Source organism: Talaromyces stipitatus, genomic scaffold, assembly GCF_000003125.1.
Source record: "Talaromyces stipitatus ATCC 10500 scf_1105507295549 genomic scaffold, whole genome shotgun sequence".
Lineage (NCBI taxonomy): Eukaryota > Fungi > Ascomycota > Eurotiomycetes > Eurotiales > Trichocomaceae > Talaromyces > Talaromyces stipitatus.
Genome location: NW_002990117.1, coordinates 1,610,473 through 1,626,472, shown reverse-complemented (window position 1 = coordinate 1,626,472; position 16,000 = coordinate 1,610,473). Strand labels below are relative to the sequence as shown.

Genomic DNA, 16,000 nt, shown 5'->3' with positions numbered 1-16,000 from the left:
ACGAGTTGTATCGACAGTCAAACGGGTGCTGATTGCTGAAGAATATAACTACCCATCGCGCCGCTCCCCCTCCAGGTGGCCAGCCCAGGCTCAAGGGCCAGGTTGAATTTTGTATACGATCACTAACAAATCTCAATATCCTCTTTTTATGAATAACAACGCAACGTTGATATTATTATCTTATTAATAAGATATTTAAATTCTTTATTAGAGACAATATATAGTAGCAGTAGTAGTAGTAGTAGTAGTAGTAGTAGTAGTAGTAGATTTGATATACCTGCTGTAGCTAGCCACGGTCTAAAGAGCTATACAGGTATGTGCCTAAGCCTGCAGGCACCAAGAAATCTGCTGCACAGCCACGGGTGGTGCGCCATAGGGCGCGCCACAGAGAACGGAAGCTAAGGAAACAAGACTAACGAATGCAAACATATCAAACAAATAAAACAAATTGTCAGATAATCCAGATTACAAACGAGGCAGAGAGATCCGACGTTCGATCTTACAGGTCTAAAAAAAGGCACCTTAGGGCATGTATCTGGGCACCTAGATTTCAGCCCAATGTTTACCCCTCATGATAGCTCACAAATCACCCCGCCAAAGATATTTATAAAAACCCAGCTTTGGAACCTGATGGAGAGAGAAGGGAGAGAGAACGGAATACATACAATCTTGCTAGTCACTTCTTTTTCCCTTGTAAAACTGCTATTCAGGATTGGCCTGAAGTTAACTCAGCAATCCGACAGTTCTTGGAGAGTAGTCATGTTATTAGAAAGCAGAATAATATAGGCTCATCAGCTTGTTGGATTAGCTGTTCTGCGAATTTAGTGCTAGCGACCTAGACGTAGATAAACCAAGAATAACGTTTACTTCAGGAGTTCTATTCTGTTTTGTCTATGTGCCGGGCTGCAAGTCAAGCATAACAATGAGGGAATTAGGGCAACTAATTCCAAGGCGAATTACTAGATTCCTAACGTATAATGTCACTGCCACATGCCTGAATCCTTGTCATTGAACGATGATATCATTAAAGATTGCCCTTGATTAGAACTCTACGAAAAGTTGGCATTAATATCACCTGATCGACGAATAGAGCTGCAGCACGCTCTTTGAAGCAGAGCATAATCTGCCTACCGGGTGCTATTCGATCTTTGGAATGAGTCATGAAACTATGCTGGCCCTATACATGTGCTAACGCTCGGTTATGGGTATTACTTGGGTATTGTTGACGAACAAGTCAATAACCAGAGTTAGCGACGGTATTCATTCTTCATCACCAGCTAGTTACGGATTCGACTTTGGGGCACTGACTTCTCGTGAACTTGTACCTAGGTACAAGTCAGTCCTCCTAAACAACCAAGGAATTCATCAATCCGAACAAAGGACAGAAAATATGATAACATTCACGGATAACTATTCTATCCTCAGTCCATCCAGGTGATAGTCTTCGTCACTAAGAACTCCTTCAGTCCTTCATCGCTGTTGAATCGTCCCCATCCGCTGTCCTTTACTCCTCCATGCGGAAGCGCCGCTTCATCTTGAACGGTCATGCTATTGATATGAACCGCCCCTGACTGAATTTTCTTCGCCATTGCCAGTCCCTTGCGAAGGTCTTCTGTAAAAATTGAAGCCGATAGCCCGTAGCCGCCTTCGTTGGCCAGTCCAATAGCTTCGTCATCACTTGTGACGACCACGTATGCTGCAAGGCTAGCAAATGTTTCTTCCTTCCAAATACGCATGTCCTGACTGACGTTCCCCAGGATTACTGGGGCCATACTTGCCTTTGGTACGTCTGAGTCTGGCTGGGAGGAGGTGGTATTGTGGAACACTCCATGGACCACTTCTGCCCCTGCTGAGAGAGCACTGGTGATCATTTCAGTCACCCGCGCCTTTGAGGCCATGCTGACCAGCGTCGGGGGTGGTGCAAAGGAATTTTCGTTGAGCAGCCTTTTTACTGTGCTCTTGAAGTTGTCCGCAATCGCTGAGTGTAAGATGATGCGATCCGTCGCCATGCAGGTTTGTCCTGACTTTAGAAAACTTAGCACAATAGATTCCTCCTCTCTCGAAAATTCCGACTTACATTAAGAAATGCACCCATCAGAACAGCCGGGGCAGCAGTCTCGATGTTGGCATCCTCACAGACAATTGCACTGTTCTTGCCCCCCAGTTCCATCAAACACGGCTTAAGATGCTGTCCACAAAAGGCAGCAACTTTTCGACCAACAGCCGTGCTGCCAGTGAAATTGACCTTCCGAACTGCTGGATGCTCTATCATGCTATTGACCACAGCGGCTGCATCTTCGGCCCGAGTCGAGATCAGGTTGAAGCACCCAGCAGGAAGCCCTGCATCAAGAAAGGCACGTGCCATGACGTGGTAGCAGCGAGGTGTATATTCAGATGACTTGATCACGGTTGTGTTTCCTCCTGCCAGAGCAGACGCTGCAGCACGGACACCGAATACATATGGCGCATTCCTAGATCTGGGTTACTATATCACAAACCGACACCTTTTTCTCTGGCGTTCTTACCAAGGAACTATACCCAAGATCACTCCCATGGGTTCTCGATATACGATCGCGCTCTGCCCTTCTGTTTCAACTATTGGAACGCTACCACAGATGGAAGTAATCCTAGAGGCAATATCACGCAACATGCGAATTGCCAGTGGAACGATAAACCCAGTTGAAGAAGGAACATCAGCTCCCATCTCTGTCCGCATGAATTCACCATTCTCCTCAAGTCGTGATTCTAGTATATCAGCAGCTTTGAGTAGTATATCTCTCCTAAGAGTTGGCTTTGTGTTTGACCACGCTGGAAACGCTTTCTGAGCAGATTCCACAGCGCGAACAGCATCAGGCGGGGTCGCGGACGCAGCTGTCCAGCAGACTTTGTTCATGTAAGGACTGATAACGTCGAAAGCCTTTTGCCCAGGCTCTTCGCGACCATCGATGATTAGTGGCACATGGTGGGGAGCGGTGCCAGTCGCTTGGTGTAGATGAGACATGATGGTCGTCACAGGCGAACGGTTGAAAATTGATGGAGAAAGGAAGACAGTTTCGAGTCGGGCAGTAGAGTCATAGTTATACCCCAGGGTGCAGCCTTAGCTCGTGTAACAATAAGAGACGGAGCTCAGATTTTTCCGCATTCGGGACCAAATAGATAGGTTTACCAGAGACAAAGAGCAGATTATACGGAATGGTATGAGGAACAGTGCTACTGTTGTACACATGGGGGGTTCTGAATAAGTGATGAATACCGTATGCCCCATTACCTGAGGGTTAGAATTACAGTAACTGCCTACTCTTCATTCCTCTCAATCTTGAATAAGCCTAACGAGATCCATGGGTGATTTTGAATTGATACATGGTCATAAATGCGAAGGGTTCACCATACTTGATATCTCTAAATGATCCCCGTGTCAGAGGAATTAGCCCACTGCTCTGCCCAGGCAAAAATCCGCCAGTAATCACGGCACACTTTGTCCGATCCCCAACCGGTTGTGATGTGCGTCTCTGGGCTGACCTTTTCAAGATTGGTGTCGGCCGCGCACATCAGCGCCTGGCGGAGATAGTCAAAGCAGTGTCGCATATGAACATCTTCAGGGGTTATGGCCATATGCTCATCGAAGGATTTCGACGTGTTTATCCCATTAAGTACGTTGAGCTGATACAACTTCGTATAATACCCAACGCGAAGTGTATGCTATCTTGATAGTCAGATCGCCGACTGAAAGAATATAGAAACAATGCAAAAAGGTATCCTTACCAGGCAGTGAAGTTGGTGAAAAACTGCAATGTTAGCCACGACAGGGGTTACTTGAGGATGATAGACGAATCCCCGACCAACTAGCATCATTTTAGTCTCATTTCGATCATGCTGAAGGATCGAAATTCTTACTAGGTATGACTGAGCTCCAAGCAGCTTCGGACTCAGGTGTCAGATCTTGGGAGAAGATGGGTTGGTGCTCCCAAACCTGATGAATTGTTCCAGGAGGTGCTGCAGCAGAAGAAATACTTAGCAAGAGAGATAGCAAGCGGATATGATACACGATACCGAGAAGACCATAGTTCTCCTTTGAGCACGAGATAAATGTCGACACTCGCCTTCCAGCCCAATAGCTAACCAGTAAAGCGATGGTAGCTAGCAACATCACACCCACCCACCCAACCCAGCGATAGGCGGAGGATAGTGTCTCCTTATCATCTTCTGATCGAAGACCACTTAAAACCTGATACCTGAAACTTGACCTTGATGGTGACATTGTCCCGGTAAATGTTGGGTTGAGACACCGTAACCTTTCCCTAGGACCGAATTATTTCTCTATTACACTCACGCACTCGGGAAGGTTGCGTTGGCTCCTCAGAACATTTACAGAATGATTTGAAAAGGTATCAGGCGCAGTGTTTTGCCGCTGGATCGATCTGCACGCCGCAATAGATTATAAAAGACACAAAGGCTGACTACAGTATGTCTATGCCAACGTAATACGACCTTCGCCCGGTTAGGATCTGCAGGACGCCTGAAAGCTCGGCTCGCGGATCGCTGCATTCAGCTCTAATGCCTATCATTTCCCCCAAAAAGTGGAATACAGCCCAGAATTTGGGCTTGACAAGAACTTTTGGAGGCTGCCATCTTTTCACTTGGTGTTTGTGCCTCTTTCCGTACCGTATTAGCCCTAACTAACCATTTGTGTAACGTACCTCTATACGGGTACGAGTCTGTTTTATGCCACCGATGTTGTGACATCCCTGCTACCTAGGTAATTGGCATGGATTATATTTCCTCCAATTGCTGCGTCTCTAGACTCGACTTTCCCTTTGTGCCGGCACAGCTATATGGCTCGGTGGTGGGTATATAAACCATCGCAAAGAACTCATCATTCTTCTCCAAGAATCCAACTTTGATTACAGACCTCAGACTTGATATTTCGCTTCTATCTTACCCCAAGTCGACCGATCTATAGAAGATTAAAGAAAAGAGGGAAGATGTTTTTCTCGAAATACTTTGCTTCCATTGTCCTCCTTCTAGGAGCAAGCCTGGCTGTACCACTCCGTATAGTATCTCTTGAGCTATAACTTTGAACATATAATAACTAACATGATCAGTAGCAGAACCAGACCGCAAGACTACTGTTATAACCAGAGGAACCAGTGCTACTTGGGGATCTGGAGAAAATGCCAACCCCGATGTCATCGACAAAAGACTCGAGAACACATGGCAAGCTGGAGAGGTTGTCACCCACAGTGTCTAGGACATGACAAGCAACCTGTGGTCTTATTGAATACACCATCAATCAGGAAGAGCTGGCTGAAGCCGAAGTGTGCTCAATGCGACCAGTAAGGATATGTCAACTTATTGTCTAGATATGTTATGTATCTGGAGTGACGAGGGAGACGTTCATTTACTATGGATAGAAAGATATCGATCGAATTAGGAATAGTAGTGAATAAACCCATTTCACCTTGCTTTAAGTTCATATACAAAAGCTTCCAAGGTTGAGTTTATGTACAATGGATTCACAAATATCAAGGGATGAGACTTGGAGGAGAAAGTACCGCAAACCAACTGTCATAACTAACTGTGAAACTTCTCATCTTGCTGTCTCTGCTTCTCTTTCGAGAAACGCGGTCCTTAGGCTATCTCAGACCAACAGTCAAACGAATAAAAACAAAAATGAGAAGTTATCCCTTGAAGGTCGATGTTATATGCACTAAGGAGGTATATGGGAATGTCTTTGAGTTATACACACAGCTGAACAGTACTAATGCGTCGAAAAGCAGGATTTTGCACTGTTCCCGGCATAACTGCAGGATCTATGCAAAGAAAACACATGACCGCTGTGAACAGTGGTATTACCTCTCTACGGATCGATCACGTACGAGGGAGTAGTACTACCTGGTCTGAAAGTCCTTCGGCGGCTTTTGATCAATGTCCTGACATAGTGTAGTGGAAGTATTATAATACCCTGTGAAGTATACTCTGTATTTTATTTGCTATCATTAGAACAGAGGCTAGAAGTAATGACCTTGGAAGTTGATACTCTGGACGACTGTCGATACTTCGGCCGGTGGCTACGATTCGGCCAATATGGTTATCTCATTTAATGCATGCAGAATGATCAGAAAACTGTTAGAATCCCTTCTGGATTTGGCCTACCTCAAATGGGGGGCTACGGGACTGCGTAACCTACTACCCTCAGCTTGTCCTACATGGCCGGGGGACCTGAAATCTGCCAATGCCTACCATCGCGGTCTCACACACTAACCGGCCTCTCGAGTTGTGGAGTCCATGATAATCGTGACAGTTTCGTATGTTCTGGTATTCGTTGAGCGTGCATGTTATAATCCAGGCGATTTATGTGAGTTGACTTAAAACAACACCCCAACTTTGCCACGAACCATCCAAAGTAAAAATTAACTTAAATTATTACCCACGGAAATTTGTGGCCAGAATTCGCCCTCTGACTACGTCCGGACTGTTTTTTCTTTTTAAGACATCATAATTGAACACATCTACAACCATGGCCCCGAGCGCTCGAGGATGGGAGGAAATCAAAATAGGCATCGCATTGTCAGTCCTTGCCACCATTGCTGTGTTCTTGCGCTTTGTAGCTCGTTTCGTCAAAAAAGTGAAACTAGGAACGGATGATTGGCTAGCATTGGCGTCTCTCATATTAATCTCTGCTATGCTCATTGAGTTGATTATTTGTACCCTCACCTCATATCCTTCTACATCGTCTTTCAGTCTATCTGATGCAATATACCGTATAGGGGCAGCAATCGGAAACAGTGGAAAGCACCTCACGGATCTGGATACTGATGAAGTTATGATGTTTTACAAGGTATGTCGTCTGCTGTGAATGAAAAGACAACTGATGCCTCATTAAACTCATTCGGATCACATATCTTTCTTGTCAACGAGTTCACTTACGCAGTGGCAAGCCCGCTTGTCAAGCTAACCATTATATTTTTCTATCGCCGCTTGTTCATCAGCTCTGGTTTCCGCACTATTATCAATATGTTATTCATCTTGTGCATAATATGGGCAGCCGTGGCTATACTGGGTTTCGCTCTTCAGTGTCGACCACTTGCCCGACAGTGGGATATGACGGTTTCCGGTACATGTGATGATCAAATCGCATTTATTGAATCCATTCAAGGGATCAATATCTTCCTCGACGCTTCCATATTCGCCGTGCCTTGGCCCATGATTTGGAAGCTGCACCGCCCTTGGCAAGATAAGGTTGGGCTTTCCGGTATATTCTTACTTGGTGGATTGTAAGATTCCTTACTTTTGTTTTAACTACCTACTGAAAATAAATATCTGGACTAATCATGAATGGTGGAACAGCGTTGTTGGTGCCAGTATCTACCGCATGATCGCACTAACCCAGATCAAACTAGACGATATTACATGTGAGCACTATACCCAGTCAGTCAGTTTCTGCTTGTTCATAATAGCTAATGCTGGCGTACTCTACCCAAACAGATACAATCTACAATGGCGTAATCTGGACCTTTGTTGAACCTTGCATTGGGCTGGTTTGCGGCTGTCTTCCTACAATTCGGAGCCTTTTCCCTATCTTCAACACCAAGAAAAGAAGCTCCGAGACCTATCCTAAACCGAAAACGTTCGGTAGTCGGCGAAGAACACCGTTTGACGGTGACAGATCTCAGTTAAACACTATTGAGCAATACCACGAGATGAATAGTTCTTGTGCATACGAGGGCTCCGCTGAGTCGGCTAGCGGTCTGCATGGAATCATAGACAATCGCCATATACAGGTCAGCACTTCCATCGAAGTAGTATAAGTGCATTTAGACAAAAGAAAGGAAGAATACGATATTAAAGATATATAGTGAAGAAGTGAATGTGGTGAACCCCATGTTACAGGCTAGTCTTGCCCTTGTGAACACACTATGAGGTCATGGCAAAGTAGAAAACACATATGAGAAAAAAAAGAGAAAGAAATAGACAAGACATCAAAACACGTACAACCATATATAGAAATCCAGGTCAGTCCTGTTATGAGGGCTCAAAAAATATCATATTGGCAGCGGTAATCTAGAAATCTAAGCATAGGAAAAGAAAGAAAAGAATATCTACATGACGCTATTCCCAGCGGTCTTTATCCGGAGAACGGACTCAATTCTTGGATTCAGACTTTGTTTGAGGAAGATTTCTAAAAAGGTAGCTGCATTGAAAACGAAGAGTGCTGGAGGTGAGATGGAGGGAGATCCGGCCATAACGGCGCATGTAGGACGCGTCGTAGTGCCCTCAACTACGGCCCGAGAGTATCGTGTTTGACTCCACAATCAACAATCAACAAGGCTTGTCCGATTCTCGTGAATCGGAGATGACATCGGATCCTGTGTAAATCAATTGCAATCACCATGTATCTCAATAGTCAGCCGGTGTGGCAGCTATATTTCAAGTACAAAGAGTCTCTATGGTTTGTCATCGACTGGCCTCGTTCAGCATCTCATGCTGCGATTGCGAGTCCTGTACCTTTTGCTAGTTTTTACGAGGCAGCAAACAAGATAGAGATACAGAGCAAATTTCCTGACAAGACTATTAATTGAGTAAGCTTGGATGATATCCTACAGACACTGCTACCGTTTGAGGCAAAGTCAACGTCTCTAGACTCTACAAAGCATTCAACACCAGACGAGACCGGATCGGTAATTCTCCTGAATCGATTTGTAGCGCCAAGGATATCGGACCATTTCAATACAGCCAAAGGTGGGTGACGAAAGCATCACACAGACAACGGCCGATAATGAGGTGCCAGCCGGATTACCGCCATTACAGCCGTCGCCCGAAAACGTGATTCTGGCTGCAGATGCGGTTGGGGATTGGATTGAGCTAAGTCTTTTTCCATGTGTAAGTTGCAAGTGATAGCAAAATCTCGCAAGCGGAACTGGGCTAATATCTAGTGTAGGAACTGGACACCGTTTCCGAACCGATCTATGAATATTGGAGACAGGCGGCGAAAGGTGAACTTCCTGTTCCACTGGCTGCTTGGCTATCAACGGTGGCTTTTCATGCTTCACGGAGGAATTTCATGGCAATGAACCATATTTCTCCAACATTTGAGAACATCACGAGCAGGATACTTAAAGAGAAGGAGAGTGTAATTCTACTTCAAAGGCATACCACAGCTTGCCTCACCGCTTGGTGGTCGTTGTACTGGAGGAACTACACTGACCACTATAGGCGTGTTGCTCCATAGTTGTCGGTCTAAACAGGGTCAGCAGACTATTTTGCCGGACGCCGGATTGAGAGACTCCACGGTTCTGATATTGACAAGATTCACCAGGCTATTTTGCAGGACGCCAGATGGAAGCAGGAACCCGCGGATATTATACGACCGGACATGGATAGTCAGCCAAACATGGAAATTTTCGATGATGATCTGACCTTTGATTTGATGCTGAGCATGCGCAAACTACTGGCTTCTAAGGGTGCCATAGCGGGTCTTGAAATATCACAAGACAACGAGCATATCTGTGAGTCCTTGCTGGCGCCCCTCCGCACGTTTCTCCGCGATAATAGCGAATACGCATTTATTCCGTTTCATTTGATGTATGGATTGGAACTGTTATTAACGATCTACAAGGCCTTTCTATGGCAAACAGGTGATATTGAAAAGCCCAATTGTCGCAATCTAGCATTGGAGTTTGCCAAAGAGGTACGAAGGAGTATTCTAGAGGCTGGATCCGCACTAGAGTCGTCTGGAAATCAAGAATACACTGCCAAGGAAAGTAGCATACGGCTCAAGGTGCAGGCGGCTAAGCTCGATAAGTTCTCTTGCGAGCAGCGATCTGATCTGTATTATCAATCTCCATGGACAGCAGGATGTCACATGGTTGAGATACTTGATTCATCCATAAAAGTATAATATTTCATATATTTTTTTTAGACCTTCTTTCAATGCAGAAGCAATATCAGGATCTAATTCCTTGAAGAACTCTTGTAATTCTGAACCTTCAGATAGATCATAAAGTTCATAATAAACTGGGATAGCAAGGCTGATTTGTGGTCTTCATTTTGACACAAATAATGTAAGTTCATTGAACTTAGTGAGTATGCAATGAATCTGAGGTAGACGTCCTAATCACTATCGGTAAAAGAAGGGATATCAGTCTGTAATGATATAAATTGATTGATTTGAGCTTTAGCCTTGAGGCCATCATCAAGCATCTGGTATGTTGAATTCCAATAATTTTCTACATCATATTAAATATATTTTCCTGGAAAACTTATATATTCACAGATAGTGGATGCTTCATTTGAAGTGCCAGATTTCAAAACTTGAAGGATATCCTTGACGATTAAATTCAGGATATAAGCTAGATAGCGGATATAGCTGTTAAGTCCTTTGAACTGAATTTTCTCTTTATCTAAACATGTCTCACTAAGAAGAGGGAACAATTCTGAAGCCATAGTCTTATTATTACTGGTGTTATCACCCATAATAGTGATTAACTTTTCTCCAAGGTTCAATTTAGAAAGTGTTGTCTGGATAGCAATGGCAATATTCTCACCACTATGAACTCCTTGAAGCTCAGTGAACTCTAAGACTCTTTCTTTACATAAGACATCCTCTGTAAGCCAAGACCGATAATAGCAAGAATTGGAAGATTATTTTTGCTTGTCCAAATATCAATAGAAAGTACAATTGATTTACAAGTCAAAGTTAATTCTTGTATCAAATCTTGACACTATATATTAAGGTTTTCATCAAGCCAACGCTTCACTGTAGAACTGGATTCGAACGGAAGCATAATTCCTGGGATATCTTTGAAGATCTGTCTAAATGACTATCTTTCAATTGTTGTAAAGGCCTTATTATCATCAATGATCCAGTAAATAAGATTCTTTTCGAGTAATTGTTGAGGTGTGAGTGTCTTTCTAGCTAGAAGATCAAGGATGCTAGGTTACTCTTTTTAAGTGGTCCTGCCACTAAGATAATGAGGTGAAAAAATTGAGTGTTTTTCAAGATGCCATTGCATATTAGTGGTAGATGTTTGGCATTGCAAATCTGTTGTTTTCCAAGCACATTGTATTCCAGTCTTGCTATCAATATATGCACATCAAATATCTTGATCTGTCGATTGCAACTTCATGGTCCTCTTCATTATCCATTCTCGACTCACTTGGGTGACCTAGAAAGTAACCCTATAATCAATGTTATGAGCTGACTTCATGTCGATATGGTTCGGGTGAAGCCCTCACTAGAAAGTCTGTATCGTTTTTATTCGCTTCTGCACCCTGTACGCTGGAGCGTAACCTGGGAGCTCGAAGTCATTCCCAGATGCCGAAGGTTCATTCCGATTAACTGATCTGCCCCTTAACAGGACTTCATGTCTTGGCACTCATGTGGTGTCTATGATTATACGGATATCCGGCGCCGAACCCAGCCCAGCATGAGCGTTCCCCTTTTCTATATAAACTTGTATGAACGACGAAATCTTGTGTCCTTTTCTCTTTCTCTCCTCATGTTGTGTTTTCTATTCAAGTATGCCCTTATAGTGAGCATTAGGCGGGACTAGCCCGTAACATCAATTTGTAATAGGGGCAGGACGCAAACGTTTCTAGGAGCGATATAGAGGCATGTTTGAGGAAGAAGAGTTCGGTATAGTAGTCGCACTAATAACTGTCTGTGAAACTAATTCTGAAGGTAGAATTTCAGAGGAAGGGATACCAGTTAAAGAATTAATCTCAGATTGAGCTTCTGATATGTAATCTTCAGGTAGGGCTTCATCATCAAACCCATCATTAAGTAAAAGGTAATCTGGTCTGTTTTGGCGAGTAACCATGCGGCCAGGGGTATTTGTAGCCATTCTATTGCGTACAGAACATTAGATATGAGCCATAAGTTGAGGATGAAAGGAGATTCGTAATATCATAATCGGTAACTAATTCGGTTAAGCATTTTAACACGTGATTATATTTGACTTTCTAATATTAGCCTATATAGTATCGGCTAAGCCAATTTTTGACTATATAATAGGCAGATATCGGCGAGGCCTTAGCTTTGCCGATACTATTCCCGATATCGCCAAATCTGGACTAAATAGTATTGGGAAGAGCCCTTTACGGAGGTCACATGACTCTCGGATCATAGTTGATCCGCACCGGAGGGAGATCCACGGGTGTAGCACGCTGACAGTATTCTGCTAGTCACGTGATTTTATTTCCAACACAACCCTTTTCGTCCATGCCTAGAACAACTTCCCCGCTTCCGAATAACCTCAAGCCGAACCGTTACACCACATCTTTCTTTGCTCCACCGTACTAACGTTATTTACCGGCCTGACCATAGTAGTTATTCACGGACCGGGATCCTGCTGAATCCTGCACTGAGAAGCGCTGAGCCTAGCTAGGCTCAATTAACCGAACCTGAGCTTAATTAACCGAAGGCTGACCGTGCCCCAACAATAGCTATCCTTAGGTCCCTGCAACGTCAGGTAGGAAGGTAGGACTATGTCCAAGACTAGAATCAGGGGCAAGAGGCAGTGCTGCTGGAGATGCCATCAGGCTATACAAGGGATAGCTATAGCGGCTTAGAACTGAGAGGCGGATACAATAGGATAGAATACGAGCGAGGCTAGGGCCCCCAGAAAGCCCAGGGCCCCAGATGAAAAAGAAGCGGAGAAGACGCAAGGCGGTGCTGGTGGCCTTTCCCCCCCTTTACCCCGGCATATTACGGTGTAGCCGCGCCGTTCGAAGGCAGGACTGTGCACCAGCATCTCCGGCTAATAGGAGGTCGCGCAAGGGGTCGGACCCCTGTACACTGGGGAACTAACCGAGTGAGGAAAACCAACAGGAAAACACCCCGCAACTGACACTGCGGGGAAATATGGCGTGTGGGACCGGTGCATCTACTCCCGACTAGTATCAGATTACTCAGCTCGACAGAGAGCCCACCATAATTAAAATTACGCCAATTACACGCAGGCCCTAGAGCAACTCGGCAGAAGATGCACCGGCGTCCGCTACGGCTAATAAGAAATCTTGATCGAAGCGATGGCGAGGCGAATTTGACGTTGCGAATGCGACGCTGCTACCGTGGTGCCCGGAAAAATGAGTCATGACCCTAACGAGCGGAGATTTGGGGTTGTGGAGGTCAGAGTCCGGAGCAAGCTTCACTCAATTGAGTTAAGATCGGATTACCATCACGAGTTTGTTGTCGTAGGGATAAAGAGCTGAAAACCCAGTCGTGCTTGCCTCTTTTTCGTTCTCACATTCCTCTCAAAAATCGTTAACATGGATAACGTCGTCACAGAGAAGCCGACCTCAGCGTTGGAGCTCGAGGAGCAGCCCACCTCCAAGGGCGGACCTATCTACGATGGCGGCGAGAAGGTCGACTTCGACAGAGCGGGCGCCATCAATGCTGAGGATATCGAACATAATATGACTGTGCTCCAGGCTATCAAGGCCTATCCCGCTGCCAGTTGGTGGGCATTCGTCATGTCATGCACCATTGTAAGCTCTTGCCCATGATAGGCAGATCATTTCTCTAACGCTGCGATAGATCATGGAGTCATACTGCGTTTTCTTGATGGGACAGTTCATAGCCACGAAGAGATTCGCCCATGATTTTGGTGTATGGAGCGACATAAAACAAGATTGGATTATCGAAGCTTCATGGCAGTCAGCATTCCAGTGTAGCGGACCAATCGGTGCCTTCATCGGTGTATTCATCGCAGGCCCCATTACCAGTTGGATTGGATATCGATGGGCAACCATTGGCGGTCTCATGTTCCTGAACGGCTTCATCTTCATCTTCTATTTCGGCAACAGTCAGGGGATGTTTTTCGCGGCCCAGATCCTGGAAGGCATCCCGTGGGGCATTTTTATCGCTAATGCACCCGCCTACTGTGCCGAAATTGTGCCACTGAGATTGAGAGCTCCAGCGACGCAGATGTTGCAGATGTTCTGGGCTATTGGGTCGATCATTGTCGGCGGTATCACTTACCACTACCAATCCAAGCCTAACTCCACAGCGTACAGGTTCGTCCGCTCCCCTAGATGTCATCGAGGAGCACTGTACTAACAGTCGTACCAGAATTCCTATTGCACTCCAGTGGATGTTTCCTACTCCTCTCGCTATCCTACTCTTCTTTGCGCCTGAATCACCCTGGTGGCTCGTACGAAAGGGCCGTCTGGCTGCGGCAGAGAAGGCTGTCAAACGCCTTGGACGCGCGAGTGCAAATGATAATCCCGCTGACGCAGTCGCAATGATGCGTCGCACGATCGAGCTTGAGAAGACCCAGAAGAAGCCCAGTCTCATTGAACTGTGGAAAGGTACCGATCGCTACCGCACATTGATTGTGTGCGGTGTGTACGCATCTCAGAATCTGACGGGCAATCTGATTGCTAACCAAGCGGTTTACTTTTTCAAACGTGAGTCCAACCATTTCCTGCAACCTCATAGCAGACTAACACCAGCTCAGAGGCCGGCATGGCAGACAACACCGCATTTGCACTTGGTCTCATCACTTCTGCCCTCCAGTGGATCATGGTCATGCTCTCTTGGATCCTCACAACATACCTCGGCCGACGCACCATCTATGTCTATGGTCAATTCATCAACTGTGCATTCTTGATCGCGCTCGGTATTGCGGCTTCAGTTGGCAAGAGTAATGCGGCTACCAATGCGCAAGCATCACTTGGCTTGATCGTCTCCGTCCTGTTCTGCTTGGGACCCGCCCCTGCCTCATGGGTCATCATCGGCGAGACATCTTCCGTTCGTCTCAGGCCACTGACAACCGGTATTGGACGAGGTGCCTACTACTTGGTCAATATTCCTTGCATCTTCCTTTCCAGCTACATGCTCAACACTGATAAGTGGAACCTGGGCGGTAAGAGCGGCTATGTCTGGGCTGGCACCGCCTTTGTCTGCACCGTCATGGCTTGGATTTGGGTTCCAGAGATGAAGAACAGGTCCTTCCGTGAGATCGACATTTTGTTCCGGCGTCATGTCCCGGCTCGCAAATGGAAGCAGACGGTCATCGATATCAACGACGATGAGTAGATGGAAATTGCTGTTCATAGAAGCCTGAGTAACACTACTTGTACAGGAATGGATAGTAGGGACGAGTTTCTTCCTAGATAGAGGTAATTATTTTCAAGTCGAGTTGAAGGGTGAGGATCACATCGGAATGTGCTGCATCCTCTACCCTCATCGATAATAGCTGCTACAGTTCCAGGCTTGCTTTTGGTATATCTGATTTAAGAGGCTATGTAATGCCGGAGATTCCTAGGCATTACTGAGCACCGTATATTGGCTTATACGTACGCATTTAGGGATATCCAGCACGCTACAAGTGGCTATATACCAATGAGAAAAATACCTCAAACCAAAATGTGTCACCGGTGTGCACGCTAAGTGAGAACATTTCCACTGTTTCCCGGGTATGACAGGGTGGTCGACCAGGAGGGCTATCATGCAATATCTTTGTATGGGACTCCTTTTGGTCTCTTTCCTATTCTAGGTATTACCTATCCCGCCTATGTGGACTAATTATTGATAGAAAGTCTCGATATGATTCTTAGAGATGCTAGACTTACAAGCTAAATAGGTTCCTTTCTTCTCTTTTTAGCTGATTTGCTTGCTCGATATGCTTACATTGAAAGGATCTTCTATCAGGAGAATCATTCCGAAACGAAAACGCCGATGGGAAATGCTATTGTTCGAGTCTATACTGCTATATTACAGTATGCAGCGGAAGTCCGGAAGACGCAGCAAGCCAATAGGAAAGAAGGTGCTAGGAAATGTTACTGTGATAGCGGATCAACCACTTTCGAAACTGAAGTCCCGCATCAACGAGGAGGAACAGAACTTCCAGAAATAGGTTCAAGTCGATCGATATCTCCGGCACAAAACAGAAGCACAAAATATCCTAGTTCGAATTGGCGAGATGATTGTATCGATCTACGATCTCCACCGGACCTTTGATCTGGTGTCGAGGGAGCTTCCTTTAATTCATACATG

General features: G+C 45.4%; 6 protein-coding genes across 6 annotated transcripts, besides 2 other annotated features; 4 read left to right on the top strand and 2 right to left on the bottom strand.

Moving 5' to 3' along the window:
• Nucleotides 1–221: 221 nt before the first annotated feature.
• Nucleotides 222–266: a microsatellite.
• Nucleotides 267–1,244: 978 nt separating this feature from the next.
• Nucleotides 1,245–3,001, bottom strand: TSTA_014620 (aldehyde dehydrogenase family protein; the record flags this gene model as incomplete). Its single annotated transcript, XM_002483559.1, has 3 exons — nt 1,245–2,024; nt 2,078–2,471; nt 2,526–3,001. 3 exons carry the CDS (start codon nt 2,999–3,001, stop codon nt 1,422–1,424), a joined length of 1,473 nt encoding a protein of 490 aa, XP_002483604.1. The 3' UTR covers nt 1,245–1,421.
• Nucleotides 3,002–3,367: 366 nt separating this feature from the next.
• TSTA_014610 (uncharacterized protein) lies at nt 3,368–4,258 on the bottom strand (the record flags this gene model as incomplete). Its single annotated transcript, XM_002483558.1, has 3 exons — nt 3,368–3,699; nt 3,763–3,842; nt 3,895–4,258. The coding sequence occupies 3 exons, from the start codon at nt 4,256–4,258 to the stop codon at nt 3,400–3,402; spliced, it is 744 nt and encodes a 247-aa protein (XP_002483603.1). The 3' UTR covers nt 3,368–3,399.
• Nucleotides 4,259–6,517: 2,259 nt separating this feature from the next.
• On the top strand, nt 6,518–7,278 carry TSTA_014600 (uncharacterized protein; the record flags this gene model as incomplete). The annotated part of the gene is made up of 2 exons (XM_002483557.1): nt 6,518–6,838; nt 6,865–7,278. The coding sequence occupies 2 exons, from the start codon at nt 6,518–6,520 to the stop codon at nt 7,276–7,278; spliced, it is 735 nt and encodes a 244-aa protein (XP_002483602.1).
• Nucleotides 7,279–8,390: 1,112 nt separating this feature from the next.
• Nucleotides 8,391–9,898, top strand: TSTA_014590 (uncharacterized protein; the record flags this gene model as incomplete). The annotated part of the gene is made up of 5 exons (XM_002483556.1): nt 8,391–8,501; nt 8,604–8,678; nt 8,734–8,880; nt 8,939–9,215; nt 9,246–9,898. The coding sequence occupies 5 exons, from the start codon at nt 8,391–8,393 to the stop codon at nt 9,896–9,898; spliced, it is 1,263 nt and encodes a 420-aa protein (XP_002483601.1).
• A 257-nt stretch (nt 9,899–10,155) lies between these two features.
• Nucleotides 10,156–10,614: a mobile genetic element.
• Nucleotides 10,615–13,269: 2,655 nt separating this feature from the next.
• On the top strand, nt 13,270–15,259 carry TSTA_014580 (MFS maltose transporter, putative; the record flags this gene model as incomplete). The annotated part of the gene is made up of 4 exons (XM_002483555.1): nt 13,270–13,488; nt 13,538–14,016; nt 14,072–14,409; nt 14,460–15,259. 4 exons carry the CDS (start codon nt 13,270–13,272, stop codon nt 15,038–15,040), a joined length of 1,617 nt encoding a protein of 538 aa, XP_002483600.1. The 3' UTR covers nt 15,041–15,259.
• Nucleotides 15,260–15,370: 111 nt separating this feature from the next.
• On the top strand, nt 15,371–15,964 carry TSTA_014570 (uncharacterized protein; the record flags this gene model as incomplete). Its single annotated transcript, XM_002483554.1, has 2 exons — nt 15,371–15,381; nt 15,643–15,964. 2 exons carry the CDS (start codon nt 15,371–15,373, stop codon nt 15,962–15,964), a joined length of 333 nt encoding a protein of 110 aa, XP_002483599.1.
• Between the last annotated feature and the right edge of the window lie 36 nt (nt 15,965–16,000).